Source organism: Saccoglossus kowalevskii, chromosome 9, assembly GCF_978046115.1.
Source record: "Saccoglossus kowalevskii chromosome 9, keSacKowa6.1, whole genome shotgun sequence".
Lineage (NCBI taxonomy): Eukaryota > Metazoa > Hemichordata > Enteropneusta > Harrimaniidae > Saccoglossus > Saccoglossus kowalevskii.
In genome coordinates, this window is record NC_140649.1 from 33,237,408 (window position 1) to 33,257,399 (window position 19,992).

Genomic DNA, 19,992 nt, shown 5'->3' on the forward strand with positions numbered 1-19,992 from the left:
CCTTTAAGGGAGTTTAAACTTTAACAATCCTTTCACGTCGAAGTAACGTGTTTCCATCTTATTCTGTCGTACGATATGTCTGCGCAGAAACAGATGTGAACAGGATAAATATTGTTGTCTATGAAAGCTCAGACGAGACTACCTACGATGTCAGGGCATCGCCGTGTTATTGCAGGGCAGTTGAGAACAGCATTGTGTTATTGTGTCATTGTGTTATTAACGTGTTTCCATCTTATTCTGTCGTACGATATGTCTGCGCAGAAACAGATGTGAACAGGATAAATATTGTTGTCTATGAAAGCTCAGACGAGACTACCTACGATGTCAGGGCATCGGCGTGTTATTGCAGGGCAGTTGAGAACAGCATTGTGTTATTAAGGTCACTTGGCAGTATAACATATACAACTATTGACAAGATATTTCATTGCCCGATTTTATACGAAACAGTGCGGTTGGTTATGAAATAGTGCGATGGGACACTAAACCGAGCAATCGAACAATGCCGATCTTAGACGAAACAGAGCGATAGGTTACGAAATAGTGAGATGGGACACTAAACCGAGCAATCGGACAATGCCGATCTTAGACGAAACAGTGCGATTGGTTACGAAATAGTGCGATGGGACACGAAACAGTGCGATTGGTTACGAAATAGTGCGATGGGACACTAAACCGAGCAATCGAACAATGGTTAAAACCATAGAAATACCATCAATTTAACCAGAGGCTGCATTGTGTAAGCTGATGAAATTACATGAGGTTTCAAAATGTCTCCCGCTATATGCGATTATCCGTTCCCATCATAATTAACTATTTCACGATTGAAAGAAATTACGAACGTAAGAAGGGTGCGACCAACGAGCGATTATTTTATTGACTACCCTTATTTCTAGTCGCCAATTAAAATACATCGTGACTGTTGTTATACTGATTACTATTAAAATGATTTCGAACAATTTCCGTTTGTAGTTCGGGTCTCAATATTAATTATTAATATTAATTATTAAGTGAAAACAAATCATAAGTTGCAAAGTTTGTCATCATCTGGCCCAGAGGTAGGGCGACTGCAGTGTTTAAACACACCATGCTATTTTCAGCAACGCTCAAACTGCTCAGAGTCACCGATAAAATCAGTAAGTGCATGTATCTGTCATGTCATACTATAAACCATGGGACGTATCTGTCATTGGCAGCACCGCCACCGTAAAATAAACAACATACCAGACTTCACATACATGCAAGCAGATTTCTCCATCTACCATGTAAATAACACAAATCATACGCACATTTGATAGAGGAAAGTAAATAAAAATAAATACACCGCCATAATACTGGAAATATAAATCTAGCTCAAGAAAAAATGAAAAAATAACATCCTATAGTTTGTCTAAATCTCCCTACCATAGTGCCTACTAATTGACCTCTGGGAAAGAAAGCCAGAATAGTACAAGTTTTGCAGTAAAATAAATCTAATTCATTGTTTACACGAAATTAAAAAAATACCAGTCTTATACTTAAGGAACAATGTCGTGAGAAAAAGCACACAGATGTCTAATCATTAAAATATTCGTTTTTCTTCTTCTAGCAATCGCGATGTAAATCAACCAACAGTGATTGAATGTACATATGATTTGTACATCAACATTATGGTTTCTGCCACGATCCGTACTTAACCGAGCATTGCTTGTATCATGTTTCCTTCACAGAGTGTTTTTACAATATGATATAAACCACGGGTGCACATTCCAGAATACTTTGAACTGTGCCAACTGCGGAGTTCAGCTTAAAATCCACAACCCTGGATAAAAACAAAAACTCTCAAAAAAATATAAATATTAATATATATTTTACCTGCATGGTCAACTTCAACACGACCACTGCATACTGTCACCATAACTACAAACAGAAGCGGTATTATTTGCCACCACATCGTGAGAATTACCAAGTAGCAAGTATGTGCTCGGAAGCTTTCACGAGTGAGATGGTTGGATATGTCATTAATATGCATCACGTGTTTGTCTGTCTGTCAGTACACATATGCATTCAGGGACTGGGCGTTTATTACCAAGGGGGAGGGATTGTAGGGAGGGTCGTTTATTCTCATGCTTACGGTTTAGATGGTTAGGAAGAAGTTACTGCAAAAATAAGAATGGTCATCACGAAAATTGGTATTGATGAGAAGGACCAAGAGTTAGAGGAGCATGGTGATGAAAATAGATTGGGATGAATCACCTAAGTTACACTTGCATACAGTCCCTTGTTTATTTGTTGTTGTTGGCTCATGGGTAGACGCTTGTTTGTAAACAACGACATGCTATGGCTACCTGACGCATGCGTAGGTGACGACTCTCCCGCTTTAACCTAAATGCTCAGTACAGCCACACGTATCTACAATACCATCCATATGTAAATGTCAATACAGTATGACAATACATACACTGATAAAATGTGGTTATTATAATCACATGGAGACAGAGAAACCAGCATGGATACCATAAAACCAAATGATCGCGCAAGTTTGTTATTTTTGTTTGAATCTCAAAATAAATAAGACCTGCACTTCTAACGCAGTATGTATGATCCAGATACTAAGACCTCTCCATCTTTAAAAACTCCGACCCCGGGCGCATTTACAGACTGTGATTTTAAAATATATTAAATCGCAAAATAACAAAACATATGTGTGTAGTACCTATGTGCAAACTGAATCATGTGACGTAATAGTGATTGATATGAATAAAAAATGGCCGCTAGTTTACCATTTTCGGTTGAAAATATATGACGTGCACCGATAAACCAACATACATAATCCAGATACAAGTTTTGAATGAAATCGCCCAGTTCGATAAAATATGAATGACATGCACCTGTAAGCCAATTAGCATTATCGCATTGTTCATCTCTGCAACACTGCCTCTAGCACGTTAATTAAGCATGTAAATTTGTCAAATTTGAGATGGCAGCCAGTCAGCCATATTTTATCAAACGGTAAAGAAAACTGATGTACATATGTAAGTCATCGTACATGATATTTGTGTTAACTTTGAATGGCTCTAAACGAACAAGTGAACGGAGTCCAAATTAGTAGTTCCTGATTTCGAAACTGCGACTAATTGTCACTGAGAAGGGGGGTCATAGCTTAGTTTTGGGGAAGGGCCATCATTTTTCTTTCAGACTGACTTGGAATTCATTCCCCGGCCCCTCTTCCTTATAATAAACGCCCAGTCCCTCAGTATGTTTAGTGAATCAAGCGCATTGTGCCGCGAACTGTATCTACCACTTATGTTAGGAATTTACAAGTCTGAGTGCGCAACTCAAGTTAAATTATTACCTCGGTGTCAACTGCGCGGTAATGAAGCGATGCACTAGTGAATGATGGGACAATATTTTTTTTTACAAACGTTTATTAACAGCAAAAGAGAAATTACCTCTGTAATAGTACACTATGGATGTTTGCTTTTTGAATTTAAAAATTTACAAAACAATTCCATAAATACGTTTCCATGTAAATTTCAATACTTCCATTAGATCAAGGATGGCAAAAGTCGCCGAGCGCAAAAAACGACAATTAATTAAAAAAAAAAAAAAAAAAAAACGAAAATGAAAAATGAGTATGAGATAATTCAAGACCAAAATAAATAAATAGATTAATTAATTAATTAATTAATCTATTTTATTTATTTATTTTTATTAATTAATTAATTAATTAATAATAATTAACTATAATAGACATTTGTTGTATTTAAATGGATGGTTATGAGAACTGGGAATATGATAGTATTCGCTAAGTTTACAAGTAACGAAGTTGAACATAATAATAATAATAAATATAGCTGCAGAGCAGCTATTAACGGCTTTCAAGTAAAGAACCATACATAACACCATTGAATTTGAAAAAAAAACGTTTGAAGATTTTATTTGTGCAATGTATATACGTGTAGGTTACACAACGTTCTGGTCCAATGCCTTCATTATAGCACTTTTGAAGTTAGAGACATGGAAATAGTACTCGAGATATTATATATATATATGCATATTTAATGAGTTCCATGACCATATATGGTCAACCGATATGTTGGTCAATTCTCTCTTCTATTGCCTTCAATATACCGTTAGTTTTATGTTTATAGATGCTATAGTGCAAGAGATATTAGAGATATGCATATTTGATGAGTTATATGACCATATATGGTCAATGAGTATGTTGGCCAATTCTCTTGTCGATTGCCTTCAGCAAACCGTTAGTTTCATGTTTGCACATGCAATAGAGCTTGATATATTAGATACATGCATATTCAATGAGTTATACGACCATATATGGTCAACGAATATGTTGGCCAATTCTCTTGTCCAATGCCTTCAATATAGCATTGGTACCGTGTTTATACTTGCAATGGTGCTTGAGATATTGGAGACATGCATATTTAATGAGTTCTATGACCATATATGGTCATCAAACATGTTGGCCAATTCTCATGTCCATTGCCTTCAATATAGCGTTGGTACCCTGTCTGTACATGCAATACTGCTTGAAATATTAGAGACATGCATATATAATGAGTTCTATGACCTTATATGGTCAACGGATATGATGGTCAATTCACTTTGCTATTGTCTTCAATGTAGTGTTTGTTCCATGTTTGTACATGCAATAGTGCTAGAGATATTGGAGACATGCATATTTAATGAGTTATATGACCATATATGGCCATTGAACATGTTGACAATTTCTCTTGTCCAAAGCCTTCAATATAGCAATGGTTCCATGTCTGTATGTGCAATAGTGCCTGCGATATTATAGATATGCATATATAATGAGGTATATGACCTTATATGGTCAACGAATATGTTGGCTCATTCTCTGGTCCATTACCTTCATTATAGCGTTAGTTTCACGTTTGTACATGCAATAGTGCTTGAGATATAAGAGACATGCATATTAAATGAGTTCTATGACCATATATGGTCAACGAATATTTTGGCCAATTCTCTTGTCCGTTGCCTTCAATATACCGTTAGTTCCATGTTTGTACATGCAATAGTTTTTGAGTTACAAGAGACATGCATATTTAATGAGTTCCAACATGGCGGCCGAACCACGTGACTAATCGAAAATCTGCTTCAGTCACTTTTAATGGCATGACATTTAGAAGGTATATACAAATTTTCAGGCAAAATGGTGCAGCCGTTTCAGAGAAGAAGTCGTTTGAAGTTGGCGGAAGAATAATAATAATAATAATAATAATAATAATAATAATAATAATAATAATAATAATAAACATAACAAAAACAATAGGCTTTCAAGCCTGAAGGGACTTGAAAGCCTAATAACAAAATATTGCGTCATTAAAAATAGTTTCCATTGGTTGACAACAATAAAACGCTAGTTATAAATTACAATATATAGAAAACTAAGAAACATATGACTCAGTATAAGTAACGGAGTTGAACGTGTGACATTTCTGTCAACTAAAGTTCGTTGACCTACATTCCGGCTATCACTTTCATCGTGGCAAGATATAGCATACTTTGCGGCAGCGACAAGCAAGTAAGTAAATGTCATCATTTACCTCGATTGGAAAGGTCAGATTGGATACGGCTTGACCAATATAAATAAAAGCCATAAAAGCTAATGATCAAATTTACCAATCATGATTGTGAAATTGTTTTAATGTCGAATGCACTTTTAGTGTTGCGTGAAAATATGCCATGTTTGTGATAATACTAGTAATATGTGTATGAATGGGCACGCGGTATGGTGGTATAAGGTGACAGATGAACTGGAGATTATCATTTACTACTAGTTGTCTGTGGCTAATTAGGTGATTCGAACACATCGATAAATATTTCCATGAGTCAAGTATTTAGTTCACATAACAAAATTCACCGTGACGTTCGTGCTTACCATTGAAAGACCGCATTGGATTGGATGTTTATTAATACTAAGCGCATGCGTGACGAGACGACCTGTCAGACGGTCTGTTAAAGCTCAGACAACTTGTACTAGTTGTCTGGGGTTAAAGACGTGTGTGAATAACCAGAAATAATCCACAGTGTCTGTACTGTGTACTCTTTGGATTTTTTTTATATTTTCCACTGAAAACGACATCCTTAAGTATATTTTCTCCTTTAAGTAGCCCGCCCTCGTAGTTGGTGGTATGCGCCTGAACGCCAGTATTCAGAGTACGGTGCACCCCCAGCAACGACTCTGCGGATACTTGGGACAGTAAATTCTATTTTCGTAACCATAGATCCAGAACCTGTTCGCCTTGTTTTTCCAAGTCCAGTGAATTTCAGACAATGGGATAGCACGGAGTGTGTGTCTCTAGTGAAAAATCAGAAAACAATTACCAGTTTGCAAGTGAAAACTGATATGTTATGGTGAATTCAAATTATGGTAAACAATTTACCTGAAAAAAGTAGAACTGTTTATAAAATTATTGTAATAATTGAACTAGTGATTGTTACATACTGGTCGAACACAAACTTTAATTCAAGTGTTGCAACCAATCTTTTATTGGAAAGCAAATTCAAAATGAATTATTTTTTAGATTCAAACCCACCTGTAATAACACTCTTTCAGCTTCAAACGCCATTCTGTGTTTTTCTATGAGTCGTCTGGAGCATTCGTTCAGTTTTTCGTCATTAACTATAGCGAGAGGCGTCAGCTGTAACGAGAGAATCAGAGTAAAAATATATTCGACAATTTTTTGCCGAAAATATGATATTCAGCATGAAAAATTACCAATGACATTTACCAGGGTTGGATGCAGAAATAAACCAGATTTTTCTCACGCATGTTACTTACTAACCCAACTTCCCAAATGTGTCTAATGTGTGGCGAAATTCAGACTCACATCGTCATTGAACGGAATAGATTGTAGATGCAAGTGTGGCTGCGCCACGAGACTTGCTTTTCCCCCTCAAATAGTGCTCCATTTACTCACGTCATCGCGAAAACTGCTCGAAATATCACCACACAGATACAAATCTCGTGGCTTTCTCACTAACAACGAGATCTCGGCGGCCATTTGGAAATCAAACATCTTAAACAAATATCAAACGAAAGAAAACAAAACCTGTTCAACGTCAAAGTCAAATATTCTCTATTTTCGTTTTAAACTGCAGTCTCAAACCAAATATTGTATATACTGACCGACAGACTTTCTTCCTGGAGTACTCTATCGCCCGATGCACTACGAAAGAATTCTATTGGTAAGTTTGTCAAATGTTGGATTACGTCATCGTCCACGTGATTTACACTGCAACGATATACACGGAAAAGTAAACAAATGAGTAACCCTGAGCAACAGTTGTTTATGTAAATACACTGCACCACAGCTTATTATGCTTCATTTTTGAAATACTAGTACTACATTTGCTATTCTTGACAATAACACTTTGTTTTTTTCAAAATGGAATTATTTTGTCCATGTTTATTTCATTTATGCACGAAATGTGTGATAATGTAGTATTGTGATGGTCAACCGTTTAAAACTATTGTACACATTATAGTATATGTTGTAACTGCGAAGGCTGAAATTATATGCATAATAAATAAAACAAAAGATAGGCATATTTGTTTATTTGCTATTGTTTGGAATCCATTACTTAAAATAACTGAAACATGTCGCTGAGCGGCATTCTAACGTGATTTGTGCCATACAATGTACATCCAACACATTCACAAACTCATTGCATAATAACGTACTAGTATATTATCCTTGACCAAATTATATACAGCTGTATATAACTTAAAAATATATTTCTAGCGAATCGGACCAATTTATTTTTCTAGAACGATAAGTGAACATGTTTCACCGTTATATTCGTTCCCTGAAAGAAAGTAATTTAGTATTTTGTGTTGTTTGCCGGAAGTCGTCATGTTTCTTGAATAATAATGATTGTATCAATACTCACAATTTGACAGTAAGTGATATGAACCATCTCAGTTGTTTGTAATTCAGACAGATGGAACATTTACAGTGTCCAGAACCATTGCATTTAACACATCTGTAAAATACAGACGAAAACAGAGTTTACTTGTACGAATTTAATTTGAATCGTTGTTTCAAACCGCACCCATCCTTTCGGACACTCACTTGAGTCGGCCTGCTCCAACGCAATGCTTACACTTCTTGGACTTGCCCTTTTTTGTAAATGTTACGCCGTTACCAACGCACCATGAGCAACGTTTCTATGGAAACAAACACATGCGTAGATTAGTACGTATATGATAGACCACCACTGTGTACATTTTTATAAATCACCGATAAATGTCGAGTACTGCAACACTCTAGTTAAATTCGTGACAATTTCGAATTTGTACAAAATATACGTTCCTTTTGAAATATATACCGATGTTTATACACGTCAGATTCAGTTTCATTTCACAGATTGAGACGGTGTGGCACACATGCATATATCCCAGTCAGATTGCAGAGAATATCACGTCAAAGAGCGCTAAGTCCGGGACTATGTAAAGTTAGCTCATTTTCTTATGAATCAAAAAGGGAGAAAGTTGGAATTAAATATACGAGTATATAAACAATCGGATAATTGGACACTGTACTTATTGGTTATTCTAGGGGTCAAATTTAAACTCCACACATGCATTTGTTGTGGTAGTGAACGAATGAACTCTAGAATAATTGCGACTAACATTTTTCTCAACCCCATTGAGTAATATATACCCATGCATAGAATTCGTGTCATACATTCCTGGCTTGTTGACGTTATGGGCACAGATAGACATACACTCACCGTTCCCAGTGCATCGCACTCATCGCATGTTAAGATACCAACTCCATTGCAATGGTGACACGTCTTTATTTCGTCTGTGTGTGGAACTTTTAATATTCTCGTTTTGTCCACGAACTCCTGCTCCGGCGTCACCTCGATATCCCACGTAGTTGGGGGCGCCCCGTTTGATGGACCATCGACTTCATCACCTGCCAGGATATGGGAATATATTATTTAGCGATTGTTATTTGTTTTTTAATTATTTGCAACCATCAGTAAATCAATCTCCCGATTATACGCGCATAGCAACGTCTGATGTTCACCAATGTCCAGGGATACGTAATGAATACACCTTTTGTAGTCGAGTGAACGCCATTTTCTTTTATCACAGCTTTTCCTTCATTTACATCTGCACGATATCGGTCACGTGCCCGCTGCCATGCTTACCGTGAAAAGGCTCGTGAGTTCTTTCCGTGGACCGGGACTCAGTAAACGTTTCCACTGTGTACTAAGATAATAAAACAACGCATTACATAACACGCGTACACATACCGTATCAATTTTCTGATTGTCATAAACAATATATACATATATAACGTAATTCACGAACTGTAAAAATCCAGTTAATATATCATGATACGTATTTACTTACATGCAAACCATGCGAAGACGTAATATTATTCATGTTCATGTCCCGAGCAGCTGATTTACCGTAACAACTCTGTTTGCAAATGTAATCTACAAGGTACTCCCTCGCATCCGCATTCGACATCGTCGACGAACTAAGAAATATAAAAAAAAATAGTCAATAAGGTTATTTTCATCGTTATGTGTACTGTTATGTGTATTTTGATGTCAAATTATCAACAAATTACAAAAACTTTATATTTAATTTTGGGAGGGAATATGTTTGGGAAAACTTTCAAAATACATTTGTACCTCATCGTATTACCCAGCAAGGGAATTTCCACTGTTACAGTATTGAAATGTTAATTTAAAAATAGAATCATTTGTTTCGAAACCCGCATTCCAGCCATATTTTTGCAATCGGCGTCGACTTTTGACCTAAATTAAATATTAGCATGTTCATGTTTAGATTTCAGCTGGCCCAGTACAACAGATGAGACTTCGTAAGCCAATTTGATAACACACCTCATTAGAAAAAATGAAAGAAAGGACGATCTACCACATCACACTGATACCAATGTACCAGACGATGATCTACCACATCACATTGATACCAGTGGACCAGACGATGATCTACCACATCACAGTGATACCAATGCACCAGACGATGATCTACCACATCACAATGATACCAATGGACCATACGATGATCTACCACATCACACTGATACCATGGACCAGACGACGATTTACTACATCACACTGATACCAGTGCACCAGACGATGATCTACCACATCACACTGATACCAATGGACCAGACGATGATCTACCACATCACATTGATACCAATGGACCAGACGATGATCTACCACATCACATTGATACCAATGGACCAGACGATGATTTACCACATCACACTGATACCATGGACCAGATGATGATCTACTACATCATACTGATACCAACGAACCAGACGATGATCTACCACATCACACTGATACCAACGAACCAGACGATGATCTACCACATCACACTGACACCAAAGAACCAGACAATGATCTACCACATCACACTGATACCAACGAACCAGACGATGATCTACCACATCACACTGATACCAACGAACCAGATGATGATCTACTACATCATACTGATACCAACGAACCAGACAATGATCTACCACATCAAACTGATACCAATGCACCAGACGATGATTTACCACATCACACTGATACCAATGCACCAGACGATGATCTACCACATCACACTGATACCATGGACCAGACGATGATCTACCACATCACACTGATACCATGGACCAGACGATGATCTACCGCATCACAATAATACCAATGGACCAGGCGATGATCTAAAACATCACAATGATACCAACGGAGCAGACGATAATCTACCACATCACACTGATACCAATGCACCAGACGATGATCTACCACATCACAATGATACCAATGCACCAGACAATGATCTACCACATCACAATGATACCAATGGACCAGTCGACGATCTACCACATCATACTGATATCAATGGACCAGATGATGATCTACCACATCACAATGATACCAATTCACCAGACGATGATCTACCGCATCACAATGATACCAATGCACCAGACGATGATCTACCACACCACACCACACTGATACCAATGGACCAGACGATGATCTACCACATCACACTGATACCATGGACCAGACGATGATCTACCACATCACACTGATACCATGGACCAGACGATGATCTACCACATCACAATGATACCAATGGACCAGGCGATGATCTTCCACATCACAATGGTACCAATGCACCAGACGATGATCTACCGCATAACAATGATACCAATGGACCAGACGATGATCCACCACATCACATTGATACCAATGGACCAGACGATTATCTACCACATCACAATGATACCAATGGACCAGTCGACGATCTACTACATCATACTGATACCAACGAATCAAATGATGATCTACTACATCGCATTGATACCAATGGACCAGACGATGATCTACCACATCACATTGATACCAATGGACCAGGCGATGACCTACCACATCACATTGATACCAATGAACCAGACAATGATCTACCACATCACAATGATACCAATGGACCAGTCGACGATCTACCACATCATACTGATATCAATGGACCAGATGATGATCTACCACATCACAATGATACCAATTCACCAGACGATGATCTACCGCATCACAATGATACCAATGCACCAGACGATGATCTACCACACCACACCACACTGATACCAATGGACCAGACGATGATCTACCACATCACACTGATACCATGGACCAGACGATGATCTACCACATCACACTGATACCATGGACCAGACGATGATCTACCACATCACAATGATACCAATGGACCAGGCGATGATCTTCCACATCACAATGGTACCAATGCACCAGACGATGATCTACCGCATAACAATGATACCAATGGACCAGACGATGATCCACCACATCACATTGATACCAATGGACCAGACGATTATCTACCACATCACAATGATACCAATGGACCAGTCGACGATCTACTACATCATACTGATACCAACGAATCAAATGATGATCTACTACATCGCATTGATACCAATGGACCAGACGATGATCTACCACATCACATTGATACCAATGGACCAGGCGATGACCTACCACATCACATTGATACCAATGAACCAGACGATGAACTACCACATCACACTGATACCAACGAACCAGACGATGATCTACCACATCACACTGATACCAACAAACCAGACGATGATCTACCACATCACATTGATACCAATGGACCAGACGATGATCTACTACATCACACTGATACCAACGAACCAGACTATTATCTACTACATCGCATTGATACTAATGGACCAGACAATGATCTACCACATCACATTGATACCAATGGACCAGACGATGATCTACTACATAACACTGATACTAACGAATCAGATGATGATCTACCACATAACATTGATATCAACGAACCAGACGACGATCTACTACATCGCATTGATACCAATGGACCAGACGATGATCTATCACATCACATTGATACCAACGGACCAGATGATGATCTACCATATCAAACTGATACCAATGCACCAGACGATGATTTACCACATCACACTGATACAAATGCACCAGACGATGATCTACCACATCACATTGATACCAATGCACCAGACGATGATCTACCACATCACAATGATACCAATGCACCAGACGATGATCTACCACATCACAATGATACCAATGCACCAGACAATGATCTACCACATCACAATGATATCAATGCACCAGACGATGATCTACCGGATCACACTGATACTAATGGACAAGACGATGATCTACCACATCATACTGATACCAATGGACCAGATGATGATCTACCACATCACAATGATACCAATTCACCAGACGATGATCTACCGCATCACAATGATACCAATGCACCAGACGATGATCTACCACACCACACCACACTGATACCAATGGACCAGACGATGATCTACCACATCACACTGATACCATGGACCAGACGATGATCTACCACATCACACTGATACCATGGACCAGACGATGATCTACCACATCACAATGATACCAATGGACCAGGCGATGATCTTCCACATCACAATGGTACCAATGCACCAGACGATGATCTACCGCATAACAATGATACCAATGGACCAGACGATGATCTACCACATCACATTGATACCAATGGACCAGGCGATTATCTACCACATCACAATGATACCAATGGACCAGACGACGATCTACTACATCATACTGATACCAACGAATCAAATGATGATCTACTACATCGCATTGATACCAATGGACCAGACGATGATCTACCACATCATATTGATACCAATGGACCAGGCGATGACCTACCACATCACATTGATACCAATGAACCAGACGATGAACTACCACATCACACTGATACCAACGAACCAGACGATGATCTACCACATCACACTGATACCAACGAACCAGACGATGATCTACCACATCAAATTGATACCAACGAACCAGACGATGATCTACTACATCACACTGATACCAACGAACCAGACTATGATCTACTACATCGCATTGATACTAATGGACCAGACAATGATCTACCACATCACATTGATACCAATGGACCAGACGATGATCTACTACATCACACTGATACCAACGAACCAGACTATTATCTACTACATCGCATTGATACTAATGGACCAGACAATGATCTACCACATCACATTGATACCAATGGACCAGACGATGATCTACTACATCACACTGATACTAACGAATCAGATGATGATCTACCACATAACATTGATACCAACGAACCAGACGACGATCTACTACATCGCATTGATACCAATGGACCAGACGATGATCTATCACATCACATTGATACCAACGGACCAGACGATGATCTACCATATCAAACTGATACCAATGCACCAGACGATGATTTACCACATCACACTGATACAAATGCACCAGACGATGATCTACCACATCACATTGATACCAATGCACCAGACGATGATCTACCACATCACAATGATACCAATGCACCAGACGATGATCTACCACATCACAATGATACCAATGCACCAGACAATGATCTACCACATCACAATGATATCAATGCACCAGACGATGATCTACCGGATCACACTGATACTAATGGACAAGACGATGATCTACCACATCATACTGATATCAATGGACCAGATGATGATCTACCACATCACAATGATACCAATTCACCAGACGATGATCTACCGCATCACAATGATACCAATGCACCAGACGATGATCTACCACACCACACCACACTGATACCAATGGACCAGACGATGATCTACCACATCACACTGATACCATGGACCAGACGATGATCTACCACATCACACTGATACCAACGAACCAGACTATTATCTACTACATCGCATTGATACTAATGGACCAGACAATGATCTACCACATCACATTGATACCAATGGACCAGACGATGATCTACTACATCACATTGATAACAATGGAGCAGACGATGATCTACTATATCACACTGATACCAATGGACCAGATGACGATCTACCACATCACATTGATACCAATGGACCAGACGATGATCTACCACATCACACTGATACCAATGAACCAGAGCACGTCGCCTGGTATCAAAAATAATGAGTAGCTTTTGCAATACAGCACAAATATTTAAGAATCTTGAGAAAATTTCAGAATCAAAACCCAAATTGAAGCTCCTTATTCAAATTTTCTTACTACTTATGCAAACAATACGCATTAGTGGACGTAGTGTGGATGTCAAACAAGTCCAAGACTAAATAATTCCACCCTAGGAATTCCTCACTCTGTTCATATATACTTAAGGTGTGCTGTACAATTTACCTGGCAACTAGAAGATTCAAATTATTGTGCTCTGACGAGGCTGCCGGATTCGTCGTCGCTACATCTGTAATGAAAGAAAAAACATACATGAAACAATTTCACTCAGAAAAGCAAAAACTACATAGAAAATCTACTCGATTTCCAGTGTCTGTTCATTGCATCGCCGCGTATATATTTTTCTCTATTCATGTTTGTTATACCGCCCTCAACGGTATTTGTTATTATCCGGTCCCGTTACTGGTTGAGGTAAGCCCAAATAGCTCGACAGTTTTACCAGAGCGCGCCGTCCCTTTCCAATCGCTCGCTTTCCAATGGCAGCCTTCCTATTTATTTCAAAAACTGCTCCCTTCTTTCGAGATGACGGGAAGCTAGGCTGGCTCAGTTTCGATCGAACACAATCTCCTTGCGTGCAAAGAATTTCAAACTGACTGCCCAGACCGCCTGCGCTCCACTATTGAGATGTTGCCTACTTTGCAAAATTGACAAATCTCTTTTTCTAGGGCGCCATTCAACAATGCCATGTCAACAAGTCGAATCTCGCCGTCTTCAAACGATCGGCCGTGATATTCACTCTCACTTTCTTCTTCTATGTCGGAAGGTAACACTATTTTCCTGCGAGAAACATACATCTCTCGAACGTTTTGAACCGGAGTATCACCCATTATATCGAAGTCTGATTCATCGGACTCAGTCACGGTAAAACTTTCTTCGCCCACTTCATGGCTGACACTGGTTTCGACGGGGAAATCCTTTCTGTATGAAATCAGCATCGTCTCTTTCAACATTTTTTGACAGGAGTGATCATTCTTTTGACGTCTTCTTTCTTCCTCGCTTTCTTTTTCTTGGAAATTTTCGCGTGTTCACTATCTCGTCCATAATGACAACTAAACTAAAGAATACAGATAACCCTCCCCTTCTTTGCATATTTAGCACATTAATGAAGGAAGCTGCCCTGTTTTTTTAATTGGTGTGAATAGAATAATGTAAAATGTAACCCAGTGATGTATGCCGGCATGTAGCATTTCCTGTGCTATTTAAAATCAAATCCCGCAAAACAGAGTTTTACCGTCGCAGTAACCTCGGGTCTTATACTTGTAGATGAATCTCTTCAAAATTTAATTGTAACCGGACTCACTGTTATCATCTATAAAAACTACCTAGATTTTAGATGATTCTTTTATTTTTTTTACCGAGGTCGTACGAAAAAGTCAACCCTTGCCTTGCGTGAAACACTGGCCCATATCCGATGTCAAGACGTCGGCCGGGGGGGGGCACGCTACTATTTCGTTGCCGTGCATTTTGTTCGCATGAGTACATTAGATAAATAACCAAGTATATATCAGACATATTTATTACATGTAACATCATTTAGGAATTTAGAAAAAACTTAAGCATGCAAGTATGCCTACTTGGTGAAAACTCCTCTGAAGTGGGGATCATATAAACCAGGTCCAAGCACATTCTTATCATTGATCAACCTTTACATGTAGTTTGTGGCCTGTTATCAGAATTTTCATGCAATGCATAACCACCACAGATGGCTGTATTTTATTGTTTGCAACCGTATTTTGTAAAAGGGAGCCCCCCCGAATGTAACTGCATTACTTCTGGACTAAGAAAGTAACCCCGTGGTCAGACACATTTCAATGACAAAGCCAAGAAAAAATATTACGGAAATTTATTGTAAGTTTTTATTCTGTTAACATATAATTACATTGAAGTGGTACATTCATGTACTTTTTTGTTTATTCAAAATTTGTTGTTTCAAAAGTGATTGTTTTGTCTTTGCTGTACTTCCTGTCTAGAAAGGCAGCAGTGCACACATCTTATCAGCTGTGTGTAAACTACAAACAGATATCTTATCAGTTGTTTGTAAATAGCAAATAAAGAAAGTGGCCCAACTTAAAACTATTTACCCTCAGTTCAGTTATGTTTGTAAACCATGCATATTAATGAGATGCACTAGTTGGGTGTACACTGGGTGAACAAAAACTTGGCCATTTGTTTGCACACAAGAAAAAAATCAGTTTACTTGTACAAGATATCTTTTTTTCAATAAAATAAATACACCAATGTATGTAGCATGCCTTAGGGAGCTATTCGTGTGATTTTCAAAAGAAAATGTGAAAAGTGCTCAAAAAACTATTCTGCTACCTTAAGCCGATAAACTCTTAAAGGTGTGTTTTCATCAGCATTAAAGTGGATTGCATATACCTAATTCGCATCTGGTCGCCGAGATCTCGTTAAGAGCGAAAGTGTCACGAGATTTTTTTTTACCCACAAATAGTGTTTCATCTTTTCTCCTTATCACATCCACTGTTCAAATACCATGGTTACACGTGTCAATGGGAATAGTGGATGCGATGGCCCTCAACGAAATCTCGGCAGCCATTCGACTGAATATCAGAATATATACTACACTATGTCTACTTACTGTCGTTTGCCAGCGTGTCGTACCCCGGGGGAGGTTTACTGAATTCGGTGGAGTCCAATGACAGCTGGTCATCCAATTCCATACCATAGTTTGTCTCCATTCAACAATGTAGATTGGAGTAGGTCTCCAGACAACCACACGAGATGGCAATCTTGATTATTGCTGGTGTGTCGGTGACGAGATACACGTGGTGAAATGGCGTTTAAAGCTGGTGGTCTTCAACTAAATAAAGAAACAGATAAATAATACTGAATACTAGCTAGATGAAATTAGTAAAGAATTATTTATTGATGACTTATGTGTCTTTTACAGTAGCCATAGTAACCATCATTTATCATCTCATCTCATCTACAGGGCGTTGCATTTAAACGATACTCATAGCAGCAGCGCATCGTGTCTTCATCACAGGGTGGCTTTGGAGATTTTAATCCCGTCAAATTAGAAACAGATTGTTTGGTTTCTTGCTATAACTCGCTGTAGATGTGCGACTTGACTCAGGGTCATCTCAATTTATATCATGTTAAATAAACTATACATAATTATAGATAATTCATGCATAGGTAAACCATATATGTAACATGAGCTGGACGTCGTTTGGTAGTTACGGTAACCACGATGTACAAGTACATGACTGGTACATTTTCTGTAATTGCGCAAATGAAAATGACCTTTTTCTAAAAATTACGTCATCGCGTTGCCACAAATAAGCCACATGTTGTGGTTGACGTGTACAATCAATTAAAACAATTTGTTGTCGTACGACGTACAATGTTTGCAATGGTTTATAGCTTGGTTTCCAGAGAAATGCAATACGGTGAAAATAGGGGGCGTGGCCACCTTTGCGTCGAGTACTGATAAATACTCATGATTATAGAGCGTCGACTAGCAGTCATAATTTTAATATGGATGTCCATGGTCTGTTTACAGTATGGTATGACAAATGTATTGACGTCATTGATGAGGTCATTAATCGTTATTGATTGGACCCGGTTAATAAACAACACGCAATAATGCATAGAAATCAATATATAACAAATACACAGCATGATAGTTAATGGACATCACGATAATGTAAATATACAAATGTCAGGATCTCTCGTCCTGATTATAGTGCATGAACATCACATGCCGTGATTGATTAGAACCAAGTAACATGACATTTAATAAAACAGGCATTATACTGCATATTTCCATCAATAGATATTACGTCATGGAAGATAACAAAGATGACGTCAAGGAAACTACCGCGTAACAATACTGCGAATGACAAATATAATATATAATGTACTATCATCACGATATACAGCACTGACATCATAATTTACTAACATCACGATATACAGCACTGACATCACGATACAATGTACTAACTTCACGATATACAGCACTGACATCACTATGTAATGTACTAACATCACGATATACAACACTGACATCACAATATACAGTACTAACATCACGACATACAACACTGACATTACGATATAATGTACTTACTTCACGATATACAGCACTGACATCACGATATAATGTACTAACATCACGATATACAGCACTGACATCACGATATAATGTACTAACTTCACGATATACAGCACAGACATCACTATATAATGTACTAACTTCACGATATACAGCACTGATATCACGATATAATGTACTAACTTCACGATATACAGCACTGACATCACGGTATAATGTACTAACTTCACGACATACAGCACTGACATCACGATATAATGTACTATCTTCACGATATACAGCACCGACATCACGATATAATGTACTAACGTCACGATATACAGCACTGACATCACGATATAATGTACTATCTTCACGATATACAGCACCGACATCACGATATAATGTACTAACGTCACGATATACAGCACTGACATCACGATATAATGTACTAACGTCACGATATACAGCACTGACATCACGATATAATGTACTAACGTCACGATATACAGCACTGACATCACGATATAATGTACTAACGTCACGATATACAGCACTTACACCACGATAAAATGTACTAACTTCACGATATACAGCCCTGGCATCACGATATAATGTACTATCTTCACGATATACAGCACCGACATCACGATATAATGTACTAACGTCACGATATACAGCACTGACATCACGATAAAATGTACTAACTTCACGATATACAGCACTTACACCACGATGAAGTGTACTAACTTCACGATATACAGCACTGACATCACGATATAATGTACTAACTTCACGATATACAGCACTTACACCACGATAAAATGTACTAACTTCACGATATACAGCCCTGGCATCACGTTATAATGTACTATCTTCACGATATACAGCACTGACATCACGATATGATGTACTAATTTTACGATATACAGCACTAACATCACTATATATAGTACTAACATCACGACATACAGCACTGACATTACGATAGAATGTACCAACTTTACGATATAATGTACCAACTGCTCTGACTTCCAAATATAATGTACTTGAAGTTCACGAAATTGATACAAGGAAGTAAATTCACGATATATTGCATTGCTATCGCGATACATTTAATAACTTCAGGACAATATAATACATATTCTTTCTTATACTGATTTAGTCAATAGATTTGTGAATGAGTATTACAATATACATCAATATGTACGCGGACATGACCGCTTCTTGCTTTCGTAAATACC

General features: G+C 38.3%; 2 protein-coding genes across 3 annotated transcripts in view; both read right to left on the reverse strand.

The window, feature by feature from the left end:
• LOC144345499 (glutamate receptor 1-like) overlaps positions 1 to 1,977 on the reverse strand; it is a 36,181-nt gene extending 34,204 nt beyond the window's left edge. For both annotated transcript variants that reach the window (XM_085503421.1, XM_078006911.2), the window contains exon 1: positions 1,852 to 1,977. In XM_085503421.1, the coding sequence (XP_085359547.1) occupies positions 1,852 to 1,930 (79 nt within the window). In that variant the 5' untranslated portion in view covers positions 1,931 to 1,977. The remainder of the gene's footprint in view (positions 1 to 1,851) is intronic.
• A 4,081-nt stretch (positions 1,978 to 6,058) lies between these two features.
• On the reverse strand, positions 6,059 to 9,514 carry LOC100374605 (protein SSUH2 homolog). The gene is made up of 8 exons (XM_078006910.2): positions 9,395 to 9,514; positions 9,190 to 9,250; positions 8,764 to 8,951; positions 8,103 to 8,197; positions 7,921 to 8,013; positions 7,157 to 7,262; positions 6,564 to 6,668; positions 6,059 to 6,325 (listed from the first exon to the last, which is right to left on the reverse strand). The coding sequence occupies exons 1-8, from the start codon at positions 9,512 to 9,514 to the stop codon at positions 6,179 to 6,181; spliced, it is 915 nt and encodes a 304-aa protein (XP_077863036.2). The 3' UTR covers positions 6,059 to 6,178.
• Positions 9,515 to 19,992: the final 10,478 nt, after the last annotated feature.

Excerpts from the sequence above, each read along its gene's own strand:
- LOC100374605 (XM_078006910.2), bottom strand. The coding sequence starts at position 9,514 with ATGTCGAATGCGGATGCGAGGGAGTACCTTGTAGATTACATTTGCAAA. Across the intron at positions 9,251-9,394 it reads CGTCTTCGCATGGTTTGCAT|TACACAGTGGAAACGTTTAC; the intron begins GTAAGTAAATAC and ends TTATTATCTTAG. Across the intron at positions 8,952-9,189 it reads AACTCACGAGCCTTTTCACG|GTGATGAAGTCGATGGTCCA; the intron begins GTAAGCATGGCA and ends ATATCCTGGCAG.